The following is an 18,491-nucleotide window of genomic DNA, read 5'->3' as shown; positions in this document are numbered from 1 at the left end:
CAGAAGCACCTAAGTGACATATTTCAGAGTAGCAGCTGTGTTAGTCTGTATCCACAAAAAGAACAGGAATACTTGTGGCACCTTAGAGACTAACAAATTTATTTGCATCCGATGAAGTGAGCTGTAGCTCACGAAAGCTTATGCTCAAATAATTTGGTAGTCTCTCAGGTGCCGCAAGTACTCCTTTTCTTTTTCTAAGTGACACAGGAGCTTCTGAAAAATTTAACCATGATACAGAATACATCTAGCCTACAGTTTTAAAAGTAGAAAAAATTCATGGCTAAAAATCAAATAAACAGTGGTCTCCACTTAATACCTCAGCTTTTCCTAAATATATTTTTTCAGTGTTTTTTGTTTATATGAACTTGACTCTTCCAATATACCCCATGCTGCACATGCTTAAAAAAAATAAACACACCAGAGAATCCACCCAGCATTAAGTCTTTTACGACTGACTTGACTTCCTATTTATTTTCCACTATTAAAATTTTTTTAATATAGTGTTTACAGAATATATTATATTGTTTTCACAAAGGATTAAAATCTTCTGATAATCTTGTAGATGAGAAAAAAAGGTCAAACTTCTAAAATAGTTGTGTCCCAAAAACCAATTTGTTTTCCTTTTTAATGTACATTTTAAATTTTTTGTATGCAGAAGTACAAGCATTAACCAAGTTTGATAGAGACATACTATGAAATATCATATTAAGGGAGTGATGACAAAACCATATGTTCACTAGCAGCTATTGAGCTCTACTTGCTCTATAAATACTTCACATGGAAACCGAACAAACATCTTTTCAACCCTAGCCCATTGATGAAGTCAGTAGGTGGCTGATGTTCTTTCTAGACCTGTTCCAGGAAGGCACAAAACTGATTCCGATTTATTATCTGATGTATGGAAACAACCAACCCTGTCTAAAAATGTATATTAATAACTCTGGCAGAAATTGGTTCCATTTCATGGCAAGAAATATACTAAAATGGCTGAAGTTGCTCAGCCAAATATTACACACGCCTTGATAAGTAACACACACCACCAAGACTTTCAAGAGGACTTTAAAAGGCAATGTTCATGGAAATATCTATTCACCAAACTCAGTCATACTAATCCAGAGCAATATTGAATTAAGGTTTCTGAATTTCATATGCATTTATTTAGCACTATAAACTACCAAGTTGAGAGTAACTGTATGCTGTTTAATAAGAAAGTGAAGTCCCAATCTACCCTGCCTCCCATGGACCTCTGTTCTTTCCAGGAAGCTCATTTGTCTTTCATTTGGAATGCAGCTGAAGTTAACATGGCCACTTGTTTTGACAATAGACATAGCATTGTCAAAACATTGTAATTGTGCATCTCCAACTGTTTGTCAACGCAGCTCTTGGAGTTATGTTTATGGGTTACATAATGCTGCAGTTCCAGCTTGTGGAATGGGTACTGATTTTCCGGAGGGCCTCATACTGGGTCTCCAGTTCTGTATGTGTACTTCTCTAGCACTGTCATTGCTCCCACAGTTGATAATGTATCAGCGCTAGGTGAAAGTGGATAAGTATATTTGCAGGTGTAGATACACAAAGAGTTAATAATAGTTGGGAAGGGGTTGAGAGGGAGAGGGTTGGGTTCTTTTTGTTTTTATGAAGGTGTTTAGACTCCAAAACATTTTCTTCATTAGTTAAACTTGAAAAAAAGGTCAGGAATCACCCAGGATAGGTTTAAGGCGCTCAAACTTTGTCATAATTCCTAATCAGAGCCTTTTGGCTAAGAGTTTTTGATTTTAAAAATGTTTAAGAAAGTCTCAGTAACAGCAACCCATGTAAGGTTATAATCTCCACCCAAGCCTACTTAAGGAGATTGGGGGAGCCCCTAAATGTGAGGCCCAGAGGCAGAGGTATCTTTAAACAAATTTCAGGGTAGTATTAGGAGGGGGAATAACTACTACAGAGTTTGTATTATGAACCCTGGCAGAGGAAAGCCAAGCTGTGTAAAAAAGTAATCATAAAGGCTTATGAACTAAGAACTCTGCAGGGTTCCAACTTTAAATGTAAGCTCCTTTTAATAGTCAACACTTTCTCCCTAAAAAATCCAGCATTAGCTCAAGGCACCTGTTTTCACTAAGACCAATCTATTACTGAAAAATTTGGAATTTCTAGGCCAGCTGTTTTAGAAATGTGACTTTTGATCAAACCAAGTTAGGAAGAATGTCTCAAAAGCAAAGGAGTCCTTGACTTTTGAACTCTTCTATCTCACAAATAACTTGTCCTGTTTGCCTAAGACTTTCGTAAGGGGGAAAGGGGGAATTTACCCAGGGTTAAGATTGGTTTTGGTTTGGTAGAGGCTGAGATTGAGGAGGATGGTTTAAATATACTCCAAAATACAGCCAGGTTTATAATGGAAGAGAAAGGAATCTATGATCATTTTCAAATTTAAGTGAATTGTGCACTGTGACAAACTTAACTCAAGATACACATTGAAAATACTGAAGTATCACTGTGCAGCAATCTCTGTGGCTGAATCGAGGATGACGTGAAGGGATTCTGAATGTGTTCACATCCAACATACTTCAACCACAAAAAGCTTGAGCAAAATGTGAGGCATTGAAGTGGAGGTATAATTGGAAAAGTCAAGGGATCATTTAGCATCTGCGAATCCTTATTTGTAAAAGCAGTAACCACGGCAATATACATCCAAAAGTATAGGGTTTAAATGTTCGTTGTTAATTTGTTTTAAAATCAATCCTATATTATAATTTTCACATGGCAAGGATTAGATTTCAATATACCTTTCTCCCTTCCCCATCTCAAGACTGGGTCTTGCTCTAATGATTCCCCAAGCATATGCTCAGTTAAAAATAAACAAACAAACACTGACTTACAGCTTCTGATTTGGGAGGCACCGGAGGTGGAGGTAGGGGAACATCTGAAGATTTTGTTGCTGCTGCTAGAGTTCCAGGTATAGGAAGAGATGCAGTGCCACCCTTTGACCGGAAAGAACTTCTGTAATTATCACATTTGTTTTTTTCACTTAGTGAGCGAGTAAGAGGCTGATCGTTAGGCTTCCCAGATTCTTGGTCCAGCCACAGTTCTTCATAAGGGAGATCTGGTTTTGCAGGTAGAAACATTGATTCTTCACTAACTTCAGGAAAAAGGTAGTCACTGCTACTATCACCAGAGTCCTGGTATTGAAGAGCATCATGAGAAAACAGGGCCCACTCGCTACATAAATCTCTGCACCCATGAAGGTTCACTTCACTATTTCCATGCAAGTTGTTTCCATAAACACAAACTGAGAGCCGGTGAAAGGACTGTGTTAGTTCATCCCGGGCATAGCTCAGAGAATTGGGCACATGATTGTGCCCAGTGCATCGACTTTTCTTAGGGCTCTTACAATCTTCATTCCAGTCAGTTTTCACATCTCGCACTGCACGGGAATATTCATCTATGTCAAACTGTTCCTGGCAGATATTAAACCAGTGCTGGACCAAGGTTTCATGCCACAGCTCCCCCTTCACAAGACTCTCTGGGAGGCTAAACTTTGGAAGAATCAAGTGCAAGGGAAAATGCATTGGAATAACTTTGTTACCACGCAGCACACAACAAACCACAACAGTCTTGGTTTGAATGTTGACAAACTTGTATCTATGCCCCTCACGGATAAAATGCAAGTCATAAGGGTTTCTTGGTGTGGGGCTTGGCACAGTTACATTAACAGGCAACCTTGTTTTTTCTACTATATTGCGAATTGTGTGCTCGCCTTCTTGCATCTGTAGCTCGAGTGGACTGCGGGTGCTAAATCTGCCCTTGCACTGGAAAGGAAGGCTAATGCTTTCATTGGTCCTATGGTTCATGCAGATGAGACACGGCATTTTGCCTCTGCCTAGCTTGCTGATGGAATTAAGTTTCCCAATTTTCTTGAAGATGGTGTTGAGTCGTGACTTTTCCTTGGACGTTTTTGCATAAAGGATTTCCGCTTGTCCCATTAAAGTGAGCTCATCCCCAGTGCTGAGGGTGATATTATAAACCTCTGTGTCTTCATTGCATTCACCCGAAGCCACCTGCAATATAAATATAAACAAATAAAAATATTTCTCCCTGCACAGTGAAGATAGCACCTGAATTCATACCAAGTCTATTTAGGTGGGATTGGATAGTAGGATAGGAAATTACATCTCGAAAGAAACTGTAAATTATTTTTGTTTTAGTAACTTTAATAGAGTCAAACACAAGAATTTTATCATGAAAATTTGCAAAAGTTAAATTTCTAATATGCACCACACATTACTATGGTCTTGCTTGAGAAAAAAGTAGTCATCTGGAACCAACATGGTTGCTAGAAAGAGTGTGACTATACAAGCCTAGATTTTAGGGAAGGACAAATAAAATATTCTGCATATTTAAATAGCAGCCATCCAAAAGCAGTAAAATGTATTTGGGAGATATTGGTATCCCTAGTTATTTGGCATCCATTCTCTCCTGTTTGCGGCTTTATGGCACTTCTCTGCAGAGGTCTCGGAGGAAAAGGGAAAAAAAGATTCTCTCTCCCACCAGCTTCCTTCCATTGTGCCTCTCCCTTGTGATCCAGGAGTAAAGATACCTTTTTGGTATAATCCCTTCCCAGGCCCTCACGACAGTGAACCCCCAGTCTCTGGGTCAAGAATACTGGTTCTGTCACCTCTGCCCATCTCTTCCTACCAGACCCTAGGCTTCCCCCTTGGTTTTACCTAGATTGTGATTTGAGAGTTTAGATAACATACGTATGGTCACATGTTTCATAGTAGGGAAATTGTACTAGAAGGTAAAAAGATGCCCAGGCTTGGTTGTTCTACGGTTATTACCTCAAGATTGCTGAACTCTAGATCCTCTCTCTAGACAGCCACTCCTATCGGCCTTATATCTGGGTGTCGTAAAAAACACTTTCCCCAGTTAAGTAACAGAACTCAGCTCGCCTTTTCTCAGCAGGATCAACACCTGTATGCAGAGTAAGGTGTTTCAGGCAGACCCTGCCATCCTGTTACAGGCACCTGCTGTACAGTGTAGTAGAGAGTATTTGTGGCTGGGCATGTTGAGCAGGGATTTCATTTGCAGATTTTTTTAAACTATGTAAAAATTGTTTTCTCCACCCACAGAACATCCTGTTTATGTGCAGAGTAAAGCCCTAATTCCGTGATTCAAAATCTGACACTGTTAGCAAATAGCCATCACATAAATTATTAAGACAGCTTACTAACCAATTTTGTTGTCTCACTCTGTTAAATAAATGAGAAATGCTGTAAGTAATTGCCCTCCCCCATGGAAGTTCTGATCTGAAATTTGTCCATATTTGTGAAAATGTGATTGACTTCTGTGAGTCTTTCACAGCAAGTATGAACAGTGCATTCAATACAAGTGCTTCGGTATGTTCAGCATGTCTGCTTAGCATTTCAGTTTCAGTGTTTCCTGAGAGGAAGTTATTCAAGTTCTGCATTATCTAAACAACACTAATCAGTCTAATCCAGGAAACTACCACGGTTTTATTGTACCTGACACCCATTCACAATTTACGCTAGTGGTCAGGCAACATTCAGAAACACTGATATATATATATATATATAAAAGGAAAACATTCAGTCTTCTGCTGATAACATTTTCATCAAGCTCATTTCAATCTGCTCTTCAAGACCAGTACACAGGAAGTTACATTCAGGATTTGGTTACTGGATGTCATTTTGACTTCAGTGGAATTGGTGGGAGTTGAGGAAACTCAGCACACATTGTGCACACCACACTGACTTTCTTAAAGAGTCATCTTCTGCAAGAATGTTCACCTCCATGGAAGTGCAAGTGTATGTGTATTGTTTCGAAGAGGTAGGGCACAGAATGAGAAATTTAAGACTTGAGAAGTAGCTGTATTTTCTTACTGCCCCCCCCTTTTTTTTTATTAAAAAAAGGGCACCAGAGGGAGTAAAGGGAAGAGCAAGGGAGGTGTCATATAATCTATGATTGCGGAGTTGCTGCTTTGACAACTTGTAGTTCCCTAGAGATCTACAACAGTCCAGAACAGAAGGAAACGTTTAGCCAGATATTAAGCTTCAGAGGTGATTAACACCATGGCTTCACAATGAAGAGTGCAGTTCCTGGGTCTGCTGGGGTGAATGTTAGTTATCAGGGATATCAGAGTCTTTTCTTACAGAAAAAGAAAAGCAGCATTTAAAATCAATAATAGTGAACTGATTAATAAATTGGACAAGTCAAATTTAATTTTGTTTTCAACCCCATCTCTTAGCAGAGAGTTTTATAACTTTACTGCATAAATTCACCTGGTGATGATTTAGGAAATAAAGCTAAATTTTACTTATGACATAAGTGTTAAAACAATAGAAAAGTCTTGCCAGGGTTCTAGTCTGGTATTGGCCTTGAATAAAATACAACTCTGCAAACTTCATTGTGAATGGCAAATTCAGTACAGATCAGCTGTTGTCTGAAACCATCATAAGAGAACCACACACACACAAAAAATTAGCTGTAAAAAGGAAAACCAGAAGTTGAAAGATTGCACAACAGACTTAGCTCCCACCTAAAAATCCTTATTAAGGTGAAGTTGAAGACAGATCTCAGTGGGCTGAGTGCATATTAATTCCAACATTCTGGAAAGAGTTAAGAAAACCCTAATTCTCCTTTTCCTGGGTTATGTCTAGATTTGATTTTTTAGTCTATTTTAACACATTAGTTAATATATCTGTAAATTCTAGTGTAGATGATGTAAACGTTTGTTCCAGGACACAAACATTTATTGCTAGTCTGACTAGCAACAAATGTGTGTCCTATTTACCGTATAATTTACAATCACGTTAAACAGTGTTAAAACACAACCAAAAAATTAAGATGACGCATCCTTAAGGTTACATTTCTCAAACAAGGCACCTAAACTACTGTGATTCTGCCCTGTAGCAATGTCCTGAGAAAATTAAACTTTCACTAACTCATTCACTCATAACAATTTCACATTATCAATAACCATTCAACTAGAATGCCTTAACCTTAATCCTATTGTGTGTATGCTGCTCTATGGCTCTCTTTATTGTCGTATACAAATAGCACAATTTAAGTGATCACTTCTCATACTTACAGACCCAATCCCGCCAGGGCTGAGGGCACACATTTCCACAGCGAAGGTGCTCGCAGCACCTTACAGAATCAATCCCTCAGGAGTCCATGGTGGAGAGAGTTATCTAAGTGTTATTACACACAGAGCTAGCTTGGCTCCATATACAAAATTATAAATACGAAGATCAATACAAAATGAGCAAAGCTAGTATGATGAAAAAAGCAGCAGACTTAATTTCAGAGACCTGTATGTATGAAACAAGTTACAGAAGATGTTTTTTCTATCCTCTGCATGCGAACAGGAAGAGACAGACTGGCATCTCCATGGAGGCAGAATTAAGATAGCCCACAGTACGCACCAGTGAAGACAGAACTAACTGAAGAGTCCCCCGATATTTGACACACTGTTAAAAAAAAACTCTTTAGGATTCTATTAAAGGTTGTAACACTCAAGAAATGACAGAAGGAATAATCTGAGAGGAGGAGCACCAATAACCAAACTACAATCAATAACCAACTATATACTGCAAAGCTTAAACATCCTTTATTAATAGCATTAGTGTTTTGGTAGCTCACAGAGGTCTCAATCTGGACTCAGGGTCCCATTGTGACTCACCTCTCTCCTTACTTCCATGCCCACAGGTCAGCAAGGCTATTGCCTCCAGATTGACTCGTGTGTTCTCATTAGGATATTCCTCGCTCCTCCGTCCTAATTCAGTTTTGCAGTATTGCCAACCCCAAGTGATCAAAAATTATGATTTAAAAAAAAAATTGATTTTCGGGGGGGGAGGGGGAGGAGGACAAACGATATTTTCAGTTTGTCTTTTGGCTTTATTTTAACTTTCTTCTACTCCTCTGTCAACTTGTGTGTGATGATTTTAGAAAGAAAAGTAAACATTCAATGATCCTTTAATGCAACCAAAAATGCATGTCTCTCCCCGCCTGCTAGATGGAAACTACACTTCCCTAACTTAGGGTGAGAAGAAGGTAACTGCCATCCATTTCTTATTACTGTCTTGACCCGGCAGCAACATTTCTCTGCCCAGCAGTGCCACTTTCCCAACACCTCTCTCCCCACCTCATGCCAACGGGCCCCTCTCCCAGCTATAGGGCCATACATGAAGGCATGGCTCAGTGGCAGGGCATGTCTGCATCCTTCACCCCAAAGCTCTCGCACAGAACTCTGCCCGCAAACCCAGCCCTGAAAAAAATCATATGAGAAGCTCCTGTGGCCAATCATTGTGACAGCTCCTTCCACAGGCACCAACATCCCACAACTCACCATCAATTTGCAAGAGCTGGCAACACTGCGACCCTGCCTCTTCCTGGATGCTTGGAGGGAACTCTTCTTGCCTACCACTGGCTGGGTGAGCAGCCACCTGAACCCTCCATCTCCCACCTATCACTGTCCTCTGTGCAACATCAGCCTCCCATATCCACCTGCAGCCCTAAATCTGCCTCTTGTTCCCCCCACTGCCCTGCCCCCTTTCTCCCCATCCACCTGTTCCAGTGTCTCTGCTGCTCTTCATAGTCCTTGTGCCTCTGAATGACGATGACAGCCATTTTGCCTGGGGGGAGGGGAGGTCTGGCTTCTATCTTACTGAGAACAGTGGGAGGTGGCAGTGAATTTTATTAAAGGCCGCCCCACTTCCACACACAGAAAGACTGCAAGGAAATGGGGGCCATCTTGCGGGCTTCTGCCCCATTGACGGTAATAGGAGATGGTGGTTATTCTGAATAAAGGAAAATTTGCAAGTTGGTGCCTTTGACCATGTTTGCATGAAACCAGTAAAACCACACCCAGAATCTCTAGAGCTGGGGTAAAATCATGAGAGTTGGCAATACTGGTTTTGAAATACGTTCATCTAGGAACAAGAGTCCTGCTGATTTGTAGGGAGGTAAAACCAGGCAATGGGATGGGGAAGGATGAGTTCAGTGAGTGAGTTTTGTTGACACAATTCACCTTCCAGCACTGTGACAGCACTGCACATTTCACATTTTTCTGAAAGTTTTTTCCCCTTCCACTTAAAATTAGAATATTTAGACATTTCACCATAAAACCCTGAGGTGCTTGCAGTTAGCTTGGTAATAAGCAAAACCTGGGCCAACAGGTTCTTGATCTTCTTCCTTGGAATTGACTCAGCTATGATTTATGGTTATTACCTCGTAAACAGGAAGCTTCCCCGACATTTTATTGTTAACCTGGCACAATCCTCAAGTAACCTTCTCTTCTTCCCACCCCACCCAGTTATTTTTGCCTTCATGCTTGTTCTTGCAGGATGCATTATCTTACAGCTACTAACATTAAATACCATACTTTATATCTCCATTACCCCCTACCCCTCTTAAATCTTATTGCTTAGTGATACATGACAACTCCTTCCTTCGTGGTATCTGCAATATTTGCTGCATTGCATTTCAAAACCCTTTCTAAATCACTAACAGACATTTAAACTGAACCACTCCCAATACTAACAAGTAAGTTTGGGATTTATATTCCACCAGAAGGATCCTCTTCCATATATTAGTTGCTTTCTGTTCTCTCTCTGCCAGTTATCAATCCATGTCAGGAGTTCAGCACTGATGCCAGCGTTTTGACCTCACTCACTGGCTTCCTACAAGACATTTTATCAAATGCACTACAAAACAGTGATGAATTACATCACTGTAATCTTTTAAACTCTGTCTCCTGAAATTCAATGGCAATTTAGATTGACTAAAGTGACATTTGCTGCAGAAGACAGACATCAGGTAGATAAAAAATGATTACCTAACAAAAGTTTTGTACTGGGAAGATTAACATATTGCCTCTCACAAGTTAGTGCAAAGTAATAAATTCTTCCAATAGCTGATGGTATAGGTTTTCAAGTCCTAATTGTTCTAATCTGTTATCGTTGGATGAAAAAGTGTTTAACCATCTGGATATATAAAGGTTTATATCAAAAACATTTTATTTAGTTGCTTCATTATAGCTGGTTACATCTGCTGCATCTTATTATGAGGGAGCGCAGCAGTTATGCTACAGTAAAGGTGACTTAGCATCAGTGCAAACTAAAAATCCTTTAACTATTCTAGTCACCTCTGTAGCAGTACTTTTGAGTATTTGAGCTGCTTTACAAACCCAAGTTAAGTTATTCGGAGATAGCAAAAAAGGTTAAAAAAATAAACAGCTCTGTTTTTATTCTTCTAAGGATTGTTAGAGTATTCAGCATTGGTGAGGCCTCATCTGGAGTACTGGTTTCAGAGTGGTAGCCGTGTTAGTCTGTATCAGTAAAAAAAACAGTGAGAACTTGTGGCACCTTAGAGACTAACAAATTTATTTGGGCATAAGCTTTTGTGGGCTAAAACCCATTTCATCAGATGCATGCAGTGGAAAATACACTAGGGAGATATATATACACACACACAGAGAACATGAAAAAATGGGTGTTGCCATACCAACTGTAACAAGACCAATCAATCAATTAAGGTAGGCTATTATCATCATCGGGGGGGGGGGGGGGAACCTTTTCTAGTGATAATCAGGATGGCCCATTTCAAACAGTTGGCAAGAAGGTGTGAGTAACAGTAGGGGAAAAAATAGCATGGGGAAATAGTTTTTACTTTGTATAATGACCCATCCACACCCAGTCTTTATTCAAGCCTAATTTAATGAGGTCCAGTTTGCAAATTAATTCCAATTCTGCAGTTTCCTTGAGTCTGTTTTTGAAGTTTTTTTGTTGGAAAATTGCGACTTTTAGGTCTGAAATTGAGTGACCAGGGAGGTTGATGGTCTCCGACTGGTTTTTGAATATTATAATTCTTGACATCTGATTTGTGTCAATTTATTCTTTTTTGTAGAGATTGTCCGGTTTGGCCAATGTACATGGCAGAGGGGCATTGTTAGCACATGATGGCATATATCACATTGGTAGATGTGCAGGTGAACAAGCGATAAAAATAAAGGGAAGGGTAACCACCTGTCTGTATACAGTGCTATAAAATCCCTCCTGGCCAGAGGCAAAACCCTTTCATCTGTAAAGGGTTAAGAAGCTAAGATAACTTTGCTGGCACCTGACCAAAATGACCAATGAGGAGACAAGATACTTTCAAAGCTGGGGGTGGGGGGCGGGAAACAAAGGGTCTGTATGGCTGTGTGATGCTTTTGCCAGGAACAGATCAGGAATGCAGACTCAGAACTTTTATAAAGTTAGTAAGTAATCGAGCTAGAAATGAGTTAGATTTCCTTTTTTGTAATGGCTGGTAAAATACGCTGTGCTGGGTGGAATGTATATTCCTGTTTTTGTGTCTTTTTGTAACTTAAGGTTTTGCCTAGAGGGATTCTCTATGTTTTGAATCTGATTACCCTGTAAGGTATTTACCATCTTGATTTTACAGAGGTGATTCTTTTACCTTTTCTTTAATTAAAATTCTTCTTTTAAGAACCTGATCGATTTTTCATTGTTCTTAAGGTCCAAGTGTTTGGGTCTGTGTTCACCTGTACAAAGTGGTGAGGATTTTTATCAAGCCTTCTCCAGAAAAGGGGGTGTAGGGCTTGGGGGGATATTTTGGGGGAAGACATCTCCAAGTGGGCTCTTTCCCTGTTCTTTGTTTAACACGCGTGGTGGTGACAGCATAGGGTTCAAGGACAAGGCAAAGTTTGTACCTTGAAGAAGTTTTTAACCTAAACTGGTAAGAATAAGCTTAGGGGGTCTTTTATGTGGGTCCTCATATGTGTATCCTAGAGTTCAGAGTGGGGAAGGAACTTTGACAGAGCCTCTTATGGTGTGGCTCATGTGATTAGCTCCTATGATGGTGTCCCTTGTATAGATATGTGGACACAGTTGGCAATGGGCTTTGTTGCAAGGATAGGTTCCTGGGTTAGTGCTTTTGTTGTGTGGTTGAGTATTTCCTTCAGGTTGGGGGGCTGTCTGTAAGCAAGGACTGGCCTGTCTCCCAAGATTTGTGAGAGTGATGGGTTGTCCTTCAGGATAGGCTGTAGGTCCTTGATGATGCGCTGGAGAGGTTTTAGTTGGGGGCTGAAGGTGATGGCTAGTGGCGTTCTGTTACTCCCTTTGTTGGGCCTGTCCTGGAATAGGTGACTTCTGGGTATTCTTCTGGCTCTGTCAATCTGTTTCTTCACTTCAGCAGGTGGGTACTGTAGTTTTAAGAATGCTTGACAGAGATCTTGTAGGTGTTTGTCTCTGTCTGAGGGATTGGAGCAAATGCGGTTGTATCGTAGAGCTCGGTTGTACACAATGGATAGTGTGATGTGGTCTGGATGAAAGCTGGAGGCATTTAGGTAAGTATAGCGGTCAGCAGTTTACCGGTATAGGGTGGTGTTTATGTGGCCATCGTTTATTAGCACTGTAGTATCTAGGAAGTGGATCTCTTGTGTGCACTGGTCCAGGCTGCGGTTGATGGTGGGATGGAAATTGTTGAAATCATGGTGGAATTCATCAAGGGCTTCTTTTCCATGGGTCTAGATGATGATGATGTCATCAATGTAGCATAAGCAGAGTAGGGGCATTAGACAATGCTTCCTCAGCTCTCGTCCCCTAAGTAAGCCATAAAAATGTGTCCAGTTTTGGGCCCCATACTAGAAGAAGGATGTGGAAAAATTGGAAAGAGTCCAGTGGAGGGTACCAAAAATTATTAGGGGGCTGGAGCACATGATTTATGCGGAGAGGCTGAGGGAACTGAGATTATTTAGTCTGCAGAAGAGAAGAATGAGGGGGGATTTGATAGCTGCTTTCAACTACCTGAAGAGGGGTTCCAAAGAGGATGGATCTAGACAGTTCTCAGTGGTAGCAGATGACAGAACAAGGAGCAATGGTCTCAAGTTGCAGTGAGGGAGATTTAGTTTGAATATTAGGAACAACTTTTTCACTAGGAGGGTGGTGAAGCCCTGGAATGTATTACCTAGGGAGGTGGTGGAATCTCCTTCCTTTTGAGGTTTTTAAGGTCAGGCTTGACAAAGCCCTGGCTGGGATGATTTAGTTGGGGATTGGTCCTGCTTTGAATAGGGGGTTGGACGAGATGACCTCCTGAGGTCCCTTGGACTAGATGACCTCCTGAGGTCCCTTCCAACCCTGATATTCTACGATTCTATGATAAAAACACACAGTTTTTAAGAGGGATGGATAAATGGGAAGAGTAAGCAGTTGCCTGCATGATCAGAGACTGATAGGCTCCTAAATTTGATGAGTAGGGCCATTCTTGTCAGTAGTATGCATGTGTTTATTTCCATCACCTGAAGCAGGCTTTCCCTGGTTCCAGGAGTTAAGGTGGTATCTCAATACTGCTTATAAACGGAAAGGTTCAATATAGCCCTAAAGCATGATGTTAGTACTGTATAAGGCCAGGTAACAATGAGGACCTAGGCTACAATTTAAATTTAAAACTGAAGATGGACTGATTTTAGCAATCACTGCTGTGGCATTTTAAAATATCACATTGGTTACAGACCTCTAAAGCTATTTTGTTTTTGGAAACAAAAGACAAGCTTATTAGGACTGACAAGCTGTAATGCAACTATGCCAGTAAATCAGCAATTTATTCATTCAGTTGCATAACATTTTTAAGGCTTAGAAAACTGATAAGTTCTCAAGCAAATAAAAGCTCTTGTTTTATTTCTGGGAAAAAATGCACTCTGTAGAGCAGTGGTCCCCAAACTGTGAGGTGTGCTCCCCTACGAGGGCAGGGAGGAACATTCAGGGCAGCGTGCGGCAGGGCCCAGGCCAGCCCCCACTTGGGGTTGGGGAGGGAGTGCCAAGCTTCCAGCCCCACTCTGCCCCCAACCCCGTTCAGCCCCCAGGCCCAGCTCCACCTCCAGGCCAGATCCACCACCAGTCCCACTCTGCCCCCAACCCTAACTCCCTTCCATCACCAGCCACATCTCTGCCCTCATTCTCTCTCCACCCCCAGACCAGTTCTGCCTCCAGTTCCACCCCCAGCTTCCCTTTCAGCCCAAGCTCCTCTGCTGAGGAAGCCTTGTCTGTGCAGTAAGAGGGGCGGAGTGGGGGGGAGGAAATAGATTCTGTTAATGGAGGTGGGTGGGTGGGTTGCGACTGGAAAAGTTTGTGCACTGCATCTGTAGCGACTAGCATAGTAAAGCACTATGCCAAGAGGATTACTTAAACATACGACTTTTCAGAGACTAAAGGCAATTACTTAGGAACTATAGCACATGTGCATTTTCCAACTGCTCTACAAACATTCATTGTCAGAATATTTCTTGGAGGCAGATAAATCATAGAATCATAGAATATCAGGGTTGGAAGGGACCTCAGGAGGTCATCTAGTCCAACCCCCTGCTCAAAGCAGGATCAATCCCCAACTAAATCATCCCAGCCAGGGCTTTGTCAAGCCTGACCTTAAAAACCTCAAAAGGAAGGAGATTCCACCACCTCCCTAGGTAACGCATTCCAGGGCTTCACCACCCTCCTAGTGAAAAAGTTTTTCCTAATATCCAAACTAAATCTCCCTCACTGCAACTTGAGACCATTACTCCTCGTTCTGTCATCTGCTACCACTGAGAACTGTCTAGATCCATCCTCTTGACAACTTAGTGCTATTAGCATTCGAAGAGCTGTTCCCTGATATAGCTCAGCTTTTCTCTAGTGGTTTCCCTCCACCTGTGGAGAATCAAGAAAAGCCATCTTCACCAGTGTCATGGTGCTATATAAACAAAAGAAGATCTCTGTGGTGATTTACCAAGTATTACATCAAAGAGGTTACCAAATAGTATTTCAGCAAAGAACAGGTACTTGTAGAAACTACATATTTAATCTAGAAAATCATTATCTCTTAAAATTTTCCAATTCTTATTTCAGTGTAGACTTAATATGAACCCAAGAAAGTCCGTATCCAGATCATTCTAAATTTTCTCTCTCTCTCTCTCTCTCTCACACACACACACACCACAGACCTATGGGCGCTTTACCATCAGGAAAACTTAATGTTGATATAGAAGGACTCATAAATTGTTAATAATTCCATAATAATTCTTCAGTTCCCATTTCTGCCTTCTGTTACAGAGTCCTGTACTCCAGCCATGTGCACTGCCTCTCCTGTCTCACAGATAATCCAGCAGATTTTGCGCCATGTCCGCCTGCCACAGGTAAAAGGGGACGAGATGAAGAGATGCCCTCTATGCCCAGATGTTAGTTATTAAGGAAAAAAGTCATCTTCCTCCCCACAAAGTGAAGTAAAATAACATCTTACCCCACACACAGCAAGGTTCAAATTCACAACATCCATAGCTTAATCAGAAGCCAGGTTTTCTCCGCTTTACACTGCGGACTGCTCCACCACAGGCATTTAGATGGAGAGGCAAGGATCACATTGGACCAACCATATAGAAGCAGCAGATGCGTAGTTATGGCCGGTTCAATGTGCATGGATGGGGAGCAATATAGCTGTTACCCTGGTGCATCAGGGAAGACAGGAGCTTTTCCTTTGGAAGTTACCTGTCAGTGAGAAATCCTAACAGTCAGACCACTATTTTTTGCATCTGGAAACATAATTAAGGGTGAGGAAAAGCAGAAGTTTGGAGAACAAACTGTGGTAGGAAAAGCAGACAGGTATGAAACACAACAAAGGAATGGAAAGAAAAGGGTTCAAACAGGAAGCGAACTCTGCACTGCCCTGTGAGAGAAAAAGTTTAGTTTTCACTCTTTCAGAAGAAAAAAAGTAACAAGATGTAAGATAAAGAAGAGAAAAAGAGGGAGAAAAGAATAAATGGAAAAATTGTTAAGATGACATCAAGGTAAAATAAAACTGATTTTTATAATACTTCCTATAATTTATTGCACTATGATGTTAATTGATAGAATAGGACTGGAGTAAAATTGCTGTTACTGAGCAGGCAACAATACTAATATGATGTATGAGCATGGAACTATATTAACTGGGCTGATATTTTAAAAAAACCCTATGACAGTTGCAGGATTTTCTCCTGGCTTGCCTATCAAGCCCAGTACAGCATCTGGGTTTCTTTTTAATAATAATGAAACAACAACAAAAAGGCTGACCTTCTAATTCTTGATGCAAGAGTTCTCTGTTATCAGAATACTGACACCACACCTTTGGTTACAAGATTTCCTATGCAGAGGTCTCCATTAGATAGATCAGTGATTCTCAACCTTTTCCCATGCCAGTACCTCCCTCCCATCCAGCTGGGATCTAGTCAGAACCCTGCATATGGGAAGAGTGGTGGAGGGAGAAGAAATCACAACTCCCAAGTTGAAGAACCCTTAGTGTAGATCCCAAGAACTTCTCATGAGCATCTACGTAAGTGCTACACACACGCACAGGCATCAACTATGTTACATAAGCCTTTTTCTTTCCTTCTTGTATTTGAATACTGAATAATGCTGTATTAATTTACAACACATAAAACTGGAATGATTTACTGTATATAGACATAATAAACTTTAGTCCTCTCCAGTGCTTACGTCAATTTCATAGGCATATGTATGGCATTTGTATTGTACAATATTTATTTTGTTACAGTCTTATAAAAAGTTATCACTTAAACTGTTCCTCAGTCCTGTTACATTACTTCACTTTTGTTTTTATTTTGGGACGCAAACAGGCTTGGTCTAGACAGATATCACTAATTTGAAACAGTTGCAGGGGAAAAAAAAAAAAAGGTAAGGCACCTGTTTAGCCCACTATTAAACACAGAATTTTTTTTAAACAGAAGACTATTACTGTAGATAGCAATTTTCTGAATCCAGTATTGATATCAAAACAGCATGCTACACTTAATTTTCAGCATCATGAACTGGCAAAGTATTTTTTAAAAATTCCCATTCAGCTTATGTGGGAACATTTTACATTTAACAAGCTTGTAGTTGTATATCCTCACCCTATAAAATCATAGCTGTGCATTTCACTGACTGCATTTTAATTTTTCCATTGATCAGTTAAATAATGCCAATACATTTGTACTGTGCTGCACAGAGCTACGAGTCCCACTATAACAATGTATTCAATCTTACGTATGTTTAGCTTTACCCTTGCAATGCAATACTGCCCTGTAATCTCACATCATGGTGTTAAGTAATCAGGTGCCCAGTTACACACATCCAGGTTAATCAAGAGAGTCTATATGAAAACAATGTACTGTTTTGAAAGATGCATTCATTTTGTCATTACATGAGTTAAATCATATTTCATGTTTATATAGCACCCCTTCAAACATCATGCTTCACGTGTATAGGAACTATGGGTAAAACCCTAGTCCTCTGCTAGTCCTCTGCTAGTCCTCAAGAGGGATGAAGGAGCCCCAGCTAGGGATTCCTCTGGGGTAGAGGACTCATTGGCGGCGTAAAGCCAGCATAATCAGCTTGCTCCCACATCCGTGTAGGAGGTATAGTTAGCTCCTATGTGCTCCAGCTCCAAGAGGTTATGTAACAACCCTAGTTGGTGTTCCAGGTGGCGCAAATCAGATCAGCCTTGAGGCTGCTGTGACCGGTGTTGGGCATTGACCAGGCTTGCACGGTAACCTACTGAAACTACAGGTGAGAATTTGTGTGGATAGATTCAGACATCATCCTATTTAACACAGTTTCAGTTTGTGTGTGGCCACAGGAAACCCTTTCCCACTCCCATGTGGATCACTGATCCTCTCACAGACTCAAGATGTACACAAGAAAAGCAAGTGGGTCTTCTGTTGTTTTGCTTTATATACAATGCTATTTAACTGCAGTAGTCTGCCATCTGATTAGAGACAAGTAACTCCATCACAGTACCCTACACACTGTCTGGAAATGAGGCTTTCTGGAGACCGAGTGGAGCAGCTGGTGCCTAGCAGGGAGTAAAATCCAGACTACTTTTGCGGGGTGAAACAAAAGACACTTTGTCTAAAATCTGGCGACAGCCCTTGAGTTAGATGGATGGATTATTGGGGGTGCTCCGCTGCTGGGCTGTAGGATCAAAAGGCGCCTTGAAGAACACACCGTTTTAATACTACAAAAAAATTATACTAAAAATCACTGCCTACGAATAGAAGACTAAAGACTCATCTGTCTTAAAGTCACTTTTCCCCACATAACGCAGTTGCTCATTTGCCATGTATATAAAGATTGTACCAGTTAATCATTTAGATGGGGACAAATATTTATTCAGGGGCTACCTTAACGTTGAATGTTATTTCCTCCATGACGTAAACTCGTTCAGGAAATGCTTTAGCCACCTCCTCCACACTGTTAAAATACTGCACTGGCTCCTTAATATCTCGGTCTTGTTCCAGCAGCTTAAACTGCCCTGAAAACAGATGATAAACAGAAGAGCGGTAAGATATTTACATTGGACAGCTGTCACTGTGGCAACTGCTTGCTCACTCCTTCACTATGATGCTTGGTCAGTTTCATCTGATTATTAATAGTTAAGCAACAACAGAAGAGATTGCAAAAGTGTCTTCA

At 40.8% G+C, this 18,491-nt stretch overlaps 1 protein-coding gene across 4 annotated transcripts in view; it reads right to left on the bottom strand.

Moving 5' to 3' along the window:
• The window catches only part of GAREM1 (GRB2 associated regulator of MAPK1 subtype 1), a 125,398-nt gene that overhangs the window by 13,686 nt on the left and 93,221 nt on the right, over positions 1-18,491 (bottom strand). For 3 of the 4 annotated variants that reach the window (XM_084620288.1, XM_084620289.1, XM_084620290.1), the window contains exons 3-4: positions 18,203-18,333; positions 2,874-4,052 (exon numbers count right to left, since the gene is read on the bottom strand). In XM_084620288.1, the coding sequence (XP_084476414.1) occupies positions 2,874-4,052; positions 18,203-18,333 (1,310 nt within the window). The remainder of the gene's footprint in view (positions 1-2,873; positions 4,053-18,202; positions 18,334-18,491) is intronic. The other variant, XM_084620291.1, reaches the window with a different exon arrangement.

The sequence above is a fragment of the Lepidochelys olivacea genome (genome assembly GCF_965140295.1).
Source record: "Lepidochelys olivacea isolate rLepOli2 genome assembly, chromosome: 2".
Taxonomy (NCBI): Eukaryota; Metazoa; Chordata; order Testudines; family Cheloniidae; genus Lepidochelys; species Lepidochelys olivacea.
This window is presented reverse-complemented; position numbering and strand designations above follow the sequence as displayed.